At 41.6% G+C, this 14,042-nt stretch overlaps 1 protein-coding gene across 3 annotated transcripts in view; it reads left to right on the plus strand.

The window, feature by feature from the left end:
* The window catches only part of rptor (regulatory associated protein of MTOR, complex 1), a 491,598-nt gene that overhangs the window by 373,988 nt on the left and 103,568 nt on the right, over positions 1-14,042 (plus strand). For all 3 annotated transcript variants that reach the window (XM_072241994.1, XM_072241995.1, XM_072241996.1), the window contains exon 24: positions 2,043-2,153. In XM_072241994.1, coding sequence (XP_072098095.1) covers positions 2,043-2,153 — 111 coding nt within the window. The remainder of the gene's footprint in view (positions 1-2,042; positions 2,154-14,042) is intronic.

Raw genomic sequence — 14,042 nt, forward strand, 5'->3', positions numbered from 1 at the left:
CACAGGGCAATGAATAAAATTCAAGGTTCAAGTCTATTTGACGTGTACATCAGAAGATACAGTGAAATGTGCTGTTTGTGTTAACAGCCAACACACCTGAGGATATGCTAGTGGCAGCCTGCAAGCATTGCCGCACATTCCATTGGCAATGTAGCATGCCACACATTGTCCGGCAGAACAACGCAAAACACAACAAGCAATCAAACTACAGCAAAATAAGCCCTGTTCATCCCTCCTGCCCACACACATACTCAGTCCTCTAAACCCAAGGCAGGCCACTTTTCTTCACTCTCCAGCCTCCCATTCAGACTTAAAAATGCAGACAATGGACCTTCGACTACCCCAGCAGACTCTCAGAGATTCGCAGACCTGAGGTTCAACTTGTGTACTTCTGATTCGGGCCTCAATCCCTGGCATTGGCACCAAGGTATCAGTTGATATAGATACGGTGCAGATTTGGGTAAGAAAAGCAGCATTATGGACTAATTCAAGTTTATAGAAGATTGGAAACAAGTCAAGGAAGCATTGGAATAGTTAATAGCCTGCACATGACAAGAACAGATGGGCTGAGCGAGGGGGAAAAGCTGGGTAATGTTATAGCAATTGAAGTAGGTGGATCATTAGTAAATTCCAGATCAATTTGTACGGCACCTTGAGTTCTGTGAAATTTCAATGTAAATGAAAAGTGTGACTTGAAATCATTATCAGTAATGCAGGTGGCTCCCGTGTATTTTATCCTTTAGTGATTCAGCTCTGCTCCTGTTATAAGCGAGCAGCACCTCTGATCTAATCTTTATATTTCTTCAGCTCAGGCATTCTTACAACCTTTCATTTTTGTGTCATCCATGTGAATATTTTCTTAAGCATTATAGAATATTTTGAGAATCAAATTACTCCACAGCTATCTGCCGTTGGTGTGTGGTTTCAATTAAGCCAAAAGGGAATTTTGTGAGGGTCTGTTTTGATTGGAAAACCTGCTTTTAGAACCAGTGAGAAGGAATAGCAGTATACCGCCAAGACAGGAGGGTCTTAGACTAGGAGGGGAGCCTACAGCTGGTTGTGTTTCCACACACAGTTATAAGACCATAAGATATAGGAGCAGAATTAGGCCATTTGGTCCATCAAGTATGCTTCATCATTTCATCATGGCTGATCCACTTTTCCTGTCAGCCCCAGTCTCCTGCATTCCCCCAGTATCCCTTCATGCCCTGACCAGTATAGAACCTATCAATCTCTGCCTTAAATATACATGAAGACTTGTCCTCCACAGCTGCCTGTGGCAACAAATTCCACAGATTCACCACTCTCTGGCTAAAGAAATTCCTCCTCAGCCCTTTCTAAAAGGATACCCCTCTATTCTGAGACTCTGTCCTCTCGTCCTAGACTCTCCCACCATAGGAAACATCCTCTCCACATCCACTCTATCAAGGCCTTTCAACATTCGATGGGTTTCAATTTGGTCACGCCTCATTCTTCTGAATTCTATAATCCTGGCTCACTTAGAGGCAAAGGTCACGGGTTTGGGAAATGCTGTTAGAATGACACCAGAGATTGTGCAGATGACAGAAATCCAGAGTAGCACACACAAAGTGTTAGAGGAACTCAGCAGGTCAGGTAACATCTATGGGGAGGAATAAATACCCGATGTTTCGGGAAGAGTCTCAACCTTTCTGTTAGAACGTAGCAAACTTTGGCATATTCTTCATACCATGTAGTATGTTCATATAATATATTTTTGAAATGTAAGTTAAGTGGAGTACAGATATTTGCAATTAAGTGATGTAAGTTAACTCACAGGCCTCTTCAAACTTGGCCCACTTAAAACTAGAGAATATCAGAGCTTGATGAGTGCTTCCAAGTTCCCATCCTATTCAGAAGTATTGCTGGTGCCTCACTAGCCCTTTATAACATACCAAGAACCTTGTCAGCGGTTTGAAGATAAACATAATTTGTCAAAACGAGGAAGTCAAGTTGCAAAACCCGGCAGGACAAATATACTACCGCAAGTGTGAAATGGTATTAAAACTTGTTTTTTGTTTCAGACTGTTGAAGATTCAGAGGATGGAGTTGGACACAAAAGTTTTATATCTACAACTATGCAAACGGGGTTCTGTGATTGGAGTGCAAAATATTTTGCACAGCCAGTGATGAAGGTACTTAACCACTTACTAATTAATGTTGATTTCTGATTTACTTATTAGCAAGTCAAGCTGGCTATCAATATGCTGAAGTAAGTGAACATCTGGTACAAAGTACCATCAAGCGAGCGCAGAAGAGCTTCCTTTCTGATACTTGACTTCTTTTAACCTTGAAAACCTTGCAGCTTAATTTACACCTAGTAATGGTTTGTAATCAGTTACATTGATTGCATTGATTCCAATTACATTAACTCAAAATTTACTTAGATATATTGCTGAACTCCTGCGGTGGCTTCTTTCTCTTTCCTGTGAAATATGTTCTCAGGATAAAATCTTGAAAACAATTTTAGAAAACTTCCCTAAGTGGTTTGTGTCCTTCTCACCAGTATAATATAGAGAATGAAGTAATATGGGGAAATCCAGGACCCAACTAATTTACATTGTAATGAAGACATCTGTTGCTAATGCTAGAAATATCTGAAGTAGCAAAGCAACTCATTCTCCGTTGGAAGATTGACAGCTGGTGTGTGGGGAATGGTCCGTGCCACTATCTCAAACAAGAGAAAATCTGCAGATGCTGGAAATCAAAGTAGTACACACAAAATGCTGGAAGAACTCAGCAGGCCAAGCAGCGTGTATGGAAAAGAGTTATCAGTGGATGTTTCGGGCCGAAATCCTTCATCAGGACTGGAAAAGGAGATGAGAAGTAGGAGTACAAAGGTGGGGGGGGAGGCGATGAAGAACATGCTGTCTTCTCATTATACCTTCACAGAGGAGGTACAGGAGCTTGAAGACACACACTGAACATCTTAGGAACAGCTTCTTCCCCTCTGCCATCAGATTTATGAAAGGTCCACTATTTATTGTTTATGTTAAGTAACTTTGCAAGGAGGTTCTTTCTTCATGATGGAGGAAAGCAATATCCCATCCCCACAGTATGGCTGACATGGTCACAGGATGTTTATGCCAGATCCATTTTGGGCATCAAGGACATCTTCAAGAGGCATACGGTATCAAATTTAATCCACCAGCAATTAGCTGAGAGGGGAGGGGACCAGAAGGAAAAACCCAGCTAATTCCATCATGGGCACTAGCCTCTCCACCATCAAGGACATCTTCAAAACTCAATCCATCATTGAGGACCTTCACCATCCAGGACATGCCCTCTTCTCGTTACCATTTCCACTATCTTTCTTTCTGTGTTTGCATTACTTAGATTGTAGATTTCTTACTGTAACTTGAAGTATTTTTGATGTATTGCACTGTACTGTTGCCGCAAATCAACATATTTCACCGCATATGTCAGTGATAATACATCTGATTCTGATTATGATGACTCCAGTCAGTGATTTATCCTTTTGAAATTCTCCAAAAGATCCTCAGTTCCACATTAGTTGTCCTTCATCACCCTTAATAGTTCCCAAGATTTCTTATACATCAGTAACTCCTGGCAAGAAGATAAGATCTATCATCTAAGTTTACTGTTTTCTTCCCAGAAACTACTCATAATTTAATTAAAGTAGTATTCTGGATCCCTCCCCACCCCCCCCCCACTACTTTTTCTCCAAAGAACGTTTCTCCAATAAGTACTTTCCAATCTGTAAACCTTTCATTTTATCTCAGCCTTGGACAACAGAAGTCATCTTTGTTTCATTTTTTCTCTCTTGTTTGAATGTGTCCATTATATAAATGTTAAACTCTGCTCATTCATTGAAGAAATATAATCCTTGCCATCTGAAAACGTCCATGTGCTTTGGACCCCTTTAGCCATTGTCAATAAGGCTTTCCTATGGCCTGCAAATTTGATTTCAGGCAGAAGCTGGTCATGTGAAGCTTAGTCCAATATCTTTAGGAAGTCATGGTATAATCCATAAAGGTTATCAAGCTGAAATATTACCTAATCTGTTTCGTTCCCTGCAAGTGCATTCTGCCCTCCTGAGTCTTTTCTACCTATTCTGATTCTGAGAAGAAGGCAATTGCAGTGTTAGCATTCATTTTGAGAGGACTAGAATATAAAAAACAAAGATGTAATGTTGAAGCTTTAAAAAGCATCAGTCAGACCATGTTTGGAATATTGTGCACAAAATGCTGGAGGAACTCAGCATATCAAGCAGCATCTGTGGAGGGGAAATAAACAGTCAGTGTTTCAGACTGAGACCTTTCATCAGAACTCTCCGCTCCAAGGATGTTGCCTTTCTGATTTGTTGAGTACCAACAACATTTTGTGTATGTTGCTTTAGATTTCCAGTATCTTGTGTTTTAGAATATTTTGAATCGTTTTCACCTCAATATCTAAGGAAGGATGTGCTGGCATTGGAGAGTATCCAGAGGAGGTTCACGAGAATGATTCTGGAAATGAAAGGGTTAATGTATGAGGCGTGTTCAGTGGTTCTGGGCCTTGATGGCTCTCCTTGCCTGAGTTTAGAGGAGGGTTCTTATTGAAACCTACTGTATATTGAAAGACCTAAATAAACTGGATGTGGAGAGGATGTTTCCAATAGGGGAAGAGTCTAGATCAGACGGCACAATCTCACGATGGAAGGACATACACTTTGAACAGAGATGAGGATATTCTTTAGCCAGAGTCCAGTGAATCTGTTTAACTTATTGCCACAGACAGTTGTGGAGGCAAAGCCATTGGGTATATTAAAGTGGAAGTTGATAGGTTTATTAGTAAGGGCATCGAATATTAAAGGGGGAAAACTGGAGAAGGGGTTGGAGTTAGCCAAGATCAAATGGTGGAACAGACTCGATAGGCTAAGTGGCCTAATTTTGCTGCCATGTGTTATGGTCTTATGGTCTCACAGTTTTATTTCAGATGTCCAATTTGTGCCTTTCACAGTTTTTTTCTCTAGTTTACTCACATTGTTCCTCAACTAAGATACCTTTGTCCGCTGGCTCCAGTTGTAAAAGGACTGGCCTTCTGAGTGAAAGAGAGATCACTTCTTGTGATCAAAACCTTGAATTCCCTCCTTGCAATGGAATCAAATGTGATTGAGTGATGAATGAGTCTTGACAATGTCTTGGCCTAACATCTAGTCATATTAACTTAACTTACCAACTTTCATCAAGGTTGCAGTTCAACATCTGATTAAGTGAATTAACTGCTGTCAAATTATCAGCAAAGAACCCAGAGCTCATGCAATAATTAATTCTATTGTAAATATTTAATTTGTAGTTAATGATGGTTAGCAGACATGCTGTATGTACTTAGCAATTAACTGGAAAATCTTAAATTGAATAAATTATTTTATTATTCTTTATTTTGTATAGAGATATAGCTCAGAATATGCCCTTTCATCGCCACCGATTTAACCCTAGCTTAGTCACGGGACAATTTACAATGACCAGTTAATCTATCAATTGGTATGTTTTTGGACTGTGGGAAGAAACCGGAGCACCCGGAGGAAACCCACTTAATTCACAGGGAGGGCGTACGAACTCCTTACTGAGAACACCGGGATTGAGCTCAGAACTCCTTCGCCCTGAGCTGTAATAGCGTGGCACTAATTGCTACCAAACCATGCCACAGAACGATAGTAATGCCTGGTACAGGAATTTTAGACCATAAGACTATAAAACATAGGAGCAGAATTAGGCCATTCAGCCCATTGAGTCTGCACTGCCATTACATCTTGGCTGATTTATCATCCCTCTGAACCTTATTCTTCCACCTTCTCCCTGTAATTTTTGACACCCCTACTAATGAAGAACCTATCAAGCTCTGTTTAAAACATATCTAATAACTTGGCTTCCACAGCCATTTGTGGCAATGAATTCCATTAAATCAGCGTTAACTGGAGTTATAACTATACGTTTTGAAGAGAATCTGAGATTACAAATTAGTGAAGAACAAACATTCTGCAGCAGAAACTCAAGAGATTGAGCAGAATTTTGTTGCTACAAATAGCAGTATCTGTAGTCACTTGTGTTGCTGTTGTAAATCAGTGAAATCACTTGAGTGAGAATTTTCAAAGTAAAAGGCAACTTTCTTTTGATTCTCAAAGACCCCTGTGGTGATGTTACAAACCAATTGTACTGTTATTCAATTCAAGTTTAATGGTCATTCAACCATACATGAATACTCATTAATACAGCCAAACGAGACAGCATTACTCTGGAGTCAAGATGCAAAGTACAATACCAGCAGTCACACACAGCACAGAGCACACATGGCATGTATAAGATAGAAAGATACGGCCACTCAGTAAAAGAGACCAAACTCAAGCCACCTAAAGCTGCTGAAATCTGCAGGTAACCACAACAGAGCTTGTTTTCTGCCGAGCAAACACTGGGGGAGGGGGGTGGTGTGGCGGGGGGTAGTATTATTATCAGCTCCAGCCTGGACACTGCATCATACTGCCCCCGGTGTCACTCCCTGATGGCTGTAAACTGTCAACTATTTTACTGTCTTAAAGAAAACTCACAAGGTGACTGATGATTTTACAGTAAATACTAATATGGCCATTTCTGATTAGCAATAGTTTTTTAATATAGCCTGATGTGACTGTGATCAAAGTCACCAGAGAGACTCTGAAGCTGGAAATACAGAAATGTTTATTTATCACAACATGCAGGCATTCTTCTAGAGACTCTCGGTAAAGCTCACAAACTCAAAGTACATCACAATGTTAAACTTTTAAGGTCAAAGGTAACAGATGATTCAATACAATTTCAATAGTTACAATGACATTGTTTACTTCAATACTTTGGGTCGACAAATGGTTCCTTTGAGATTTATATTTACAGTGGGAGCACAATGTAATTGATAAGACACCTCAAAGTTTAAACACCTTTGATGAGAAAAACAAATTAACACAAATATTCTAAAAACTTCTGACGTCAGAGATCCAAATGCCCAACTATTGGTAGAACTAACTGATAATATCAGTTTGGTCTGCAAGCTTCCTGTAACTCGTTTGCAATGATGCAATTTACTCAAACCCTGGATTGATGCAGGCCAATTAACACAACCCTATTGTCTTAAAATTGGATGATGCATACACCATTTTGCAAACCATATCTCTTGGTCTGTGCTATACTACAGTATTGTTCATTTGCAAAGGTGTGCTTTTAACTTCAATTTACTGCTTGCAATTTACATTAAGAATACTTACATTAATATCTGCGATATTCACAGAATTCCAGAATACCCCCTAACATAGCCTTCAGTATCAACATGTATTCAGTCCACTAAAGATTCATCAGTGTTGAGCAAGTTCCTCAACCAAATAAATCTTGTTTCTTTAGGTACTGTGGAATCTGATCTCTGGTGGTGGGTTTATTTGTTTCCACCCAAATAGCCTTCCTACAGGTTCCATTTCATGCAACATTGTTAATGTTGTTCCATTTGAGAACAATCTGGTGAATGCAAAGTGCAGAGTATGTATAACAAAGATCTCATGTATGTATAACATGCCCAATTTTAATTTCTTCTTATTAAGCCCAGCACCCCTACAGCAACTCGCCAGAGTACCCTATCCAGAACAAGTCTTTCAAATTGTCTGCAGGTGTAGCCAATCTTTGAAGATCCTTCATCTCCCAGGGATGAGGTCTTTGGATCTTCTGTTGGCATTTCTGTGGCATTGTTTTTTTATGGGATGATGTTGCTATGCCCCGTGCCCAACCCTCCTCTTTCGCATCCAGGCTTGGCACTGTCTGTGGCGGAAATAATTTTCATTGAACCATTGTGTTATTTGCTGAAGAGAACACCGAAAGGAACGTGCTGTGCCTCCTCTTCTTTTCATTTATGTTTAATGTAAAGCTAACCCATCTTTGTATTGGTATCATTAGCTGCTCATTGTATCAGGTCATTGGAGATGGAACATAACTGCATGTATTTCTTTTGATCTGAGCTGAACCTGGTGGACTGTTGGACTGCACTTAGTCTGGCTTTTACCCTTTGACCTGTTTGGCTTTGGTGACCCTACCAAGAGCCAAAGCATAAAGCCCAGACTCCAGCCAACATAGCTCTCCTGGTCATTGAGGCGCATAAGCCTGCAAACCCTACAACAAAGTTGGGGTCCCCTTGGAAGATTTTTGATTCAGAACCTGATAAATGCACATCAGGTCAATAATAGGGGTAGTGACTCCATAATGGGACTCCACTGGCAGGTTTGCCAGCCAGAACTACAAAGTTCCCACTCTGGGTCTCTTTCCAGTAGCTCCTGTTGTGGTTTGCTGGGTGTCAATTTTCTTAACATTTGTTTGTGCCTTTAATGTCTCACAATGTGTTTAGTTCATTGGACTTGCAAGTTGCTGTGCCATGGACAAAGTACGGTGCCAACCAACACCAGAAGATCTATAATCTATTATATTAGTGCTCATTCTATATACACAGCCTGTAACTTCCATCAACTAATTATGAAGTATGAGGGTTCATCTTCCCTTGGTTTACACTCCCCTTTCCTGCACAAGTTGGTTGCTCCACTTACATAAATATGTCTCTCCCTGCGCTTCATTTCCGTGTTTCTGTTTTGGAGCCTTGTAGCTAATTGAGCATCTTCTCTATTGATGTTCAGATGTTTTTATCAACAGCTTCAAAGCTAAATTATTAAACTTAACCTACCCTGGTTAATTGAGTTCGATTCAGCATTAAAGTATCCTGTTTGCAAGTGCATCATGATTAATTTCTTCTCCAGTGTGGCCAACAAATTGACGTTTTCTTAAATCGAACATGTAAAAACAACGTGATCCTGTGATTGAATAAGTTACTGACTAATTGCAGAGCAGGACCCAGATTTCTCCCAATTTTACCAAAGTGGGAAATGTTAAATCCATAAGTCTTTAAAGTCTTTATTATCGAAATCCTTGATGTCAACATATCTGAAAAATACAGTGATAACATCGTAAGAAAAAGAGCTGAAATAATGATTTGTTCCTCAATTCTCCTTATCATAAACACAAGAGATGCTGCGGATGCTGGAAATTTTGAGCAACGCACACAAAATGCTGGAGAAACTCAACATATTCCCGATGGAGGGGAATAAACAGCATTTGAGCTGAGTCCTTATATCAGGACTAATCATGTGTTTTTCATATTCTGTCACATCTTTCTTTTCATTCATGGGAAATATGCATCATTGCTGGAGAGATTTTGAGAAGCTGAGAGATGAGTTTTAATTCTGCGGAATAATCAGTGTCTGTACTGCTCTTGCAACTATGGTATTTGTATGACTACTCCAGTAAGGATTAACAATATATTCCACAGTGATAGCACTGTTGAATGTCTGGTTAGTCCCTCTGTTATTAGAGTTGTTCTTACTTGGTACAGGGTGGCACGGTAGCGTAAGGCTGTACAGTGCCATCGATTTCCACTGTTGTCTGTAAAGAGTTTATACGTTTTCTCTGTGACTGTGTGGGTTTTCCCTGGGTGCTCCAGTTTCTTCCCACATTCCAAAAACGAACAGGTTGGGGTTAGTAATTTGTGGACGTGCTACATTGGTTCCTGAAACATAGCGACACTTGAAGGCTGCCCCCAGCACAAATTTGGACTATGCATTTCATTGGCTTTGTATCTGTACTTGGCATAATGACAATAAAGTTGAATCTAATCTAATCTAATCTAATTGACACAAACAGCACATTTCACTGTATGTTTCAATGTAGGGTGACAAATTAAAGCAATGTTTCTAATCTTAGCTTTACATGTGTGACGAAGATGTAACTTTACACTTGCCAGCCAGGCCTGTATGTTATCCAGGGACAAGCCTGATGAGTTGTGAATGGAAAAGAGGAACTAGTTGTCACTAAACATCTTGCATTAGATGTTAATAGAAGGAAAACCATTGACAAAGCAGTTATCAATTAGAACTTGTTAATATTGTCACATGTACCGAAGGAAAGTGGAAAAACCTGTCTTGCATGCTTGTCTCACTGTAAATTATTACATCATTTCCATTAATCAAATCATTAGGCAGTGCTTTGAGATAGTACAAAGTAAAACAATAACAGAATGCAGAATAAAGTAAAACAGCTAGAGAAAATGCTGATAGACAATAAGGGTAAATGTCATAACCAGGTAGATTATGAGTTTGAGACGAACTTAACATACTAGAGAACTATTAACTAGTCCTACAACACCAGCTATAATCTGTCCTTCAACTGCTAATATCTGTTTTAGTGATTTAGTATCTTCTGTCTGATGGGAGTATAGAGAAGAGAGAATGCCTTGGTTGGGGTTGGTACTGATTACGCTGGCTGCTTTACTGAGGCAGTGAGAAGTATAGATGGAGGGGAGGCTGGCTACTGTGATGGGCTGAGCTGTGTCCACAGCTCTCTGCAGTTTCTTGCAGTCAGGGGCCGAGCAGTTGCCGTACCAAGCTGTGATGCATCTAACCAGAATGCTTTCTGACAAAAATTGAAAGGGGTTGACAGGGTCGTGCCAAATTTGTTCACCCAGTATTGGTGAACTTAACAGAGAACATCGCACATAGGAATCCCTGCAGTAAGTAGCTGAAATGAATCCTGTCCAGCAAGCACTGCCCTCCTTTGTGCATGCTTTCACTTGGCAGGTGAAAAACATTGATGTCAAGTCATCACTTTTTATTGTCATTTCGACCATAACTGCTGGTACAGTACACAGTAAGATTGAGACAACGGTTTTCGGGACCATGGTGCTACATGAACAATACAAAAACTACACTGAACTACGTAAAACAACAAAACTACACTAGACTACAGACCTACCCAGGACTGCGTAAAGTGCACAAAACAGTGCAGGCATTACAATAAATAATAAACAAGACAAAATGGACAGCAGAGGGCAGTAGGTTGGTGTCAGTCCAGGCTCTGGGTATTGAGGAGTCTGATGGCTTAGGGGAAGAAACTGTTAAGTAGTCTGGCTGTGAGAGCCCGAATACTTCAGTGCCTTTTGCCAGATGGCAGGAGAGAGAAGAGTTTGTATGAGGGGTGCGTGGGGTCCTTCATAATGCTGTTTGCTTTGCAGATGCAGCATGTGGTGTAAATGTCTGTAATGGCAGGAAGAGAGACCCCAATGATCTTCTCAGCTGACCTCACCATCCACTGCAGGGTCTTGCGATCCGAGATGGTGCAATTTCTGAACCAGGCAGTGATGCAGCTGCTCAGGATGCTCTCGATACATCCTCTGTAGAATGTGGTGAGGATGAGGGGTGGGAGATGGACTTTTCTCAGCCTTCGCGGAAAGTAGAGATGCTGCTGGGCTTTCTTTGCTATGGAACTAGTGTTGGAAGGACCAGGTGAGATTTTCCACCAGGTGGAGGAGTCATCGATGTTCAGCGGAGAGTGGTTGTTCCATGTCAACAGCTATCTCTTTTGTTCACATTCAGAGACAGGTGGTTGGCTCTGCACCAGTCTGTTGGCAGCTGCACCTCCTCTCTGTATGCTGACTCGTCGTTCTTGCTGATGAGACCCACCACGGTCGTGTCATCGGCGAACTTGATGATGTGGTTCGAGCTGTGTGTTGTAGCACAGTCGTGGGTCAGCAGAGTGAACAGCAGTGGACTGAGTACACAGCTCTGGGGGGCCACTGTGTTCAGTGTGAAGGTATTGGAGATGCTGCTTCCAATCCGGACTGACTGGGGTCTCGCAGTAGGCTCAGCTTTCCAGTCAGTTTCTGAGGAATGATTGTGTTGAATGCTGAACTGAAGTCTATGAACAGCATTCAAACGCACGTGTCTTTTTTGTCCAGGTGGGTTAGGGCCAGGCGGAGGGTGATGGCAATGACATCATCTGTTGAATGCTTGGGATGGTACGCGAACTGCAGGGGGTCCAGTGATGGAGGCAGCAGGGTCTTGATGTGCCTCATGACGAGCCTCTCGAAACACTTCATAATGATGTGAGTTTTCCTTGGACTCCTGGGTGCCTCATTTCATCATTTGCTATCTTGATGTCAAGAGCAGTTATTTTCACATCATCTTTTATCTGTACTTGGGCTGAGAGTACAAAGACACATGGAGCTGAACAACCCTCGAACTATCCAAACTGAACAGGAATGAGCACTCAGTAGCAATGCTGTGCACGTAGAACATAGAATATTACAGCACAATACAGGCCCTTTAGTGCACGATATTATGCCGAACTTTTAAACTACTTGAAGGTCAATCTAACTCTATGCTCCCTCTTGGCCTTCATTCTTCTATCACCCACGTGCCTGTCTAAAAGTTTCTTAAATGTCGCTAATGTAACACACACAAAACACCAAAGGAACTCTGCAGGTCAGACAGCATCTATGGAAGATCTATGGAATAAACAATCTACTCTTTGGGCCAAGACCCTTCTTCAGGAATGAGAAGGAAAGGGGTAGATGCCAGAATAAAAAGGCGGGGAGAGGGGAAAGAAACTAGCTGAAAGGTGCTGGTGAAGCCAGGTGAATAGGAAAGGTCAAGGATTGGAGAAGAAAGAAGCTGGTAGGAGAGGAGAGTGGACCATGGGAGAAAGAGAAGGAGGTGGGGACCCAAGGGGAAGTAACAGGCAGGTAAGAAGAAGTAAATGGTCAGAGTCAAAAATAGAGGAAGGGAGGGAGGGAATTTGTTTACTGGAAGGAGAAATTGATATTCACCCCTAATGTATCTGACACTACCACCATACTTGGCAATGTGTGCCACACACCCACCACTCTGTGTGTAAAAAACTTACTTATGACATCCACTTTATATTTCTCTCCAATCACCATAAGATTATGCCCGCTGGAATTTGGCATGTCTGCCTTGGGAAAAGTCTCTGACTGTCCACTCCATCTATGCCTCATCGTCTTGTACATCTTGCCGCACTTTGCTGATAATTGAGAGTATCCAGGATAGACTGTAAATCAGCTGGGTAGAACTTCTGCCTATTGTGATTAGAACTACCTAAATAACTCTCCATAATGCATGACGCATGCAGCTTTTAACTGTACTGTCACAGCCTGATTGGAGGCAAACACAAACACAACAAGGCCATAGCCTTCACTGTGTCTCGCAGGATATGCTATCTTTTTTTCTATTTCATTCCTTTATAATACCTAGCATATTGTTAGCTATGCATCTATGTCTTCGAACATAGAACAGTACAGGCATTTCAGTCCATAATATTATGCCAACCTTTCACTCTCCTCCAAGATCAATCAATCCCTTCCCTCCCACATAGCCCTCCAGTTTTCTTTCATCCGTGTGCCTACCGAAGAGTTTCATAAGTGCCACTAATGTATCTGTCTCTACCACCACGCCTGGGAAGGTGTTGCATGTACTCACCACTCTGTGTATAACAAACTTACCTCTAACACCCTCCTCTCTCTCTAAACTTTCCTTCAGTCACCTTAAAGCTATGATGCCTTGTACTAGCCATTTCTACCCTGGAAACAGAGGAGGGGAGGGAACGTCAACTCAGACCATGAGAGGCCTGTGTCGGGCATTTTCATGCCTTACAAGGCACAGATTGGAAGACTGTGTGGGGCGCCACTCCTCGCACAGACACTAGAGCAATGTGTGGTTAAGTGCCTTGCTCAAGGACACAAACACGCTGCCACAGCTGAGGCTCGAACTAGTGACCTTGAGATCACTAGACGAACGCCTTAACCACTTGGCCACATGCCCAACCCTGGAAACAGTCTCTGGTTATCCACTCAACCTATGCCTTTTAGCATCTTGTACACCTAGTCATAAGTATTTGGTCCCTCGCCGATCTCGAGGGACCAAGATCCATCCCTGCAGCTCCTGTGTACCGGGGCTGATCTTGTACCTTGTTTGCTGCTTGATAACTATAGGAGAACAGGATCAAAGGACCAATCCTGCTCCTAGTTCTCAAGTTCCATCAATCCGGTGTTTGGGATTTTCTCTATCTTGTATCACTAACACATTTTAATGTTTGCTGGTACATCATGACAATCTTCAGCACACTACAGACAGCTGTAGACAATTTGTAACTGCACTGCCTGTGTTTTCTCAG

The sequence above is a fragment of the Mobula birostris genome, chromosome 24 (genome assembly GCF_030028105.1).
Source record: "Mobula birostris isolate sMobBir1 chromosome 24, sMobBir1.hap1, whole genome shotgun sequence".
NCBI lineage: Eukaryota > Metazoa > Chordata > Chondrichthyes > Myliobatiformes > Myliobatidae > Mobula > Mobula birostris.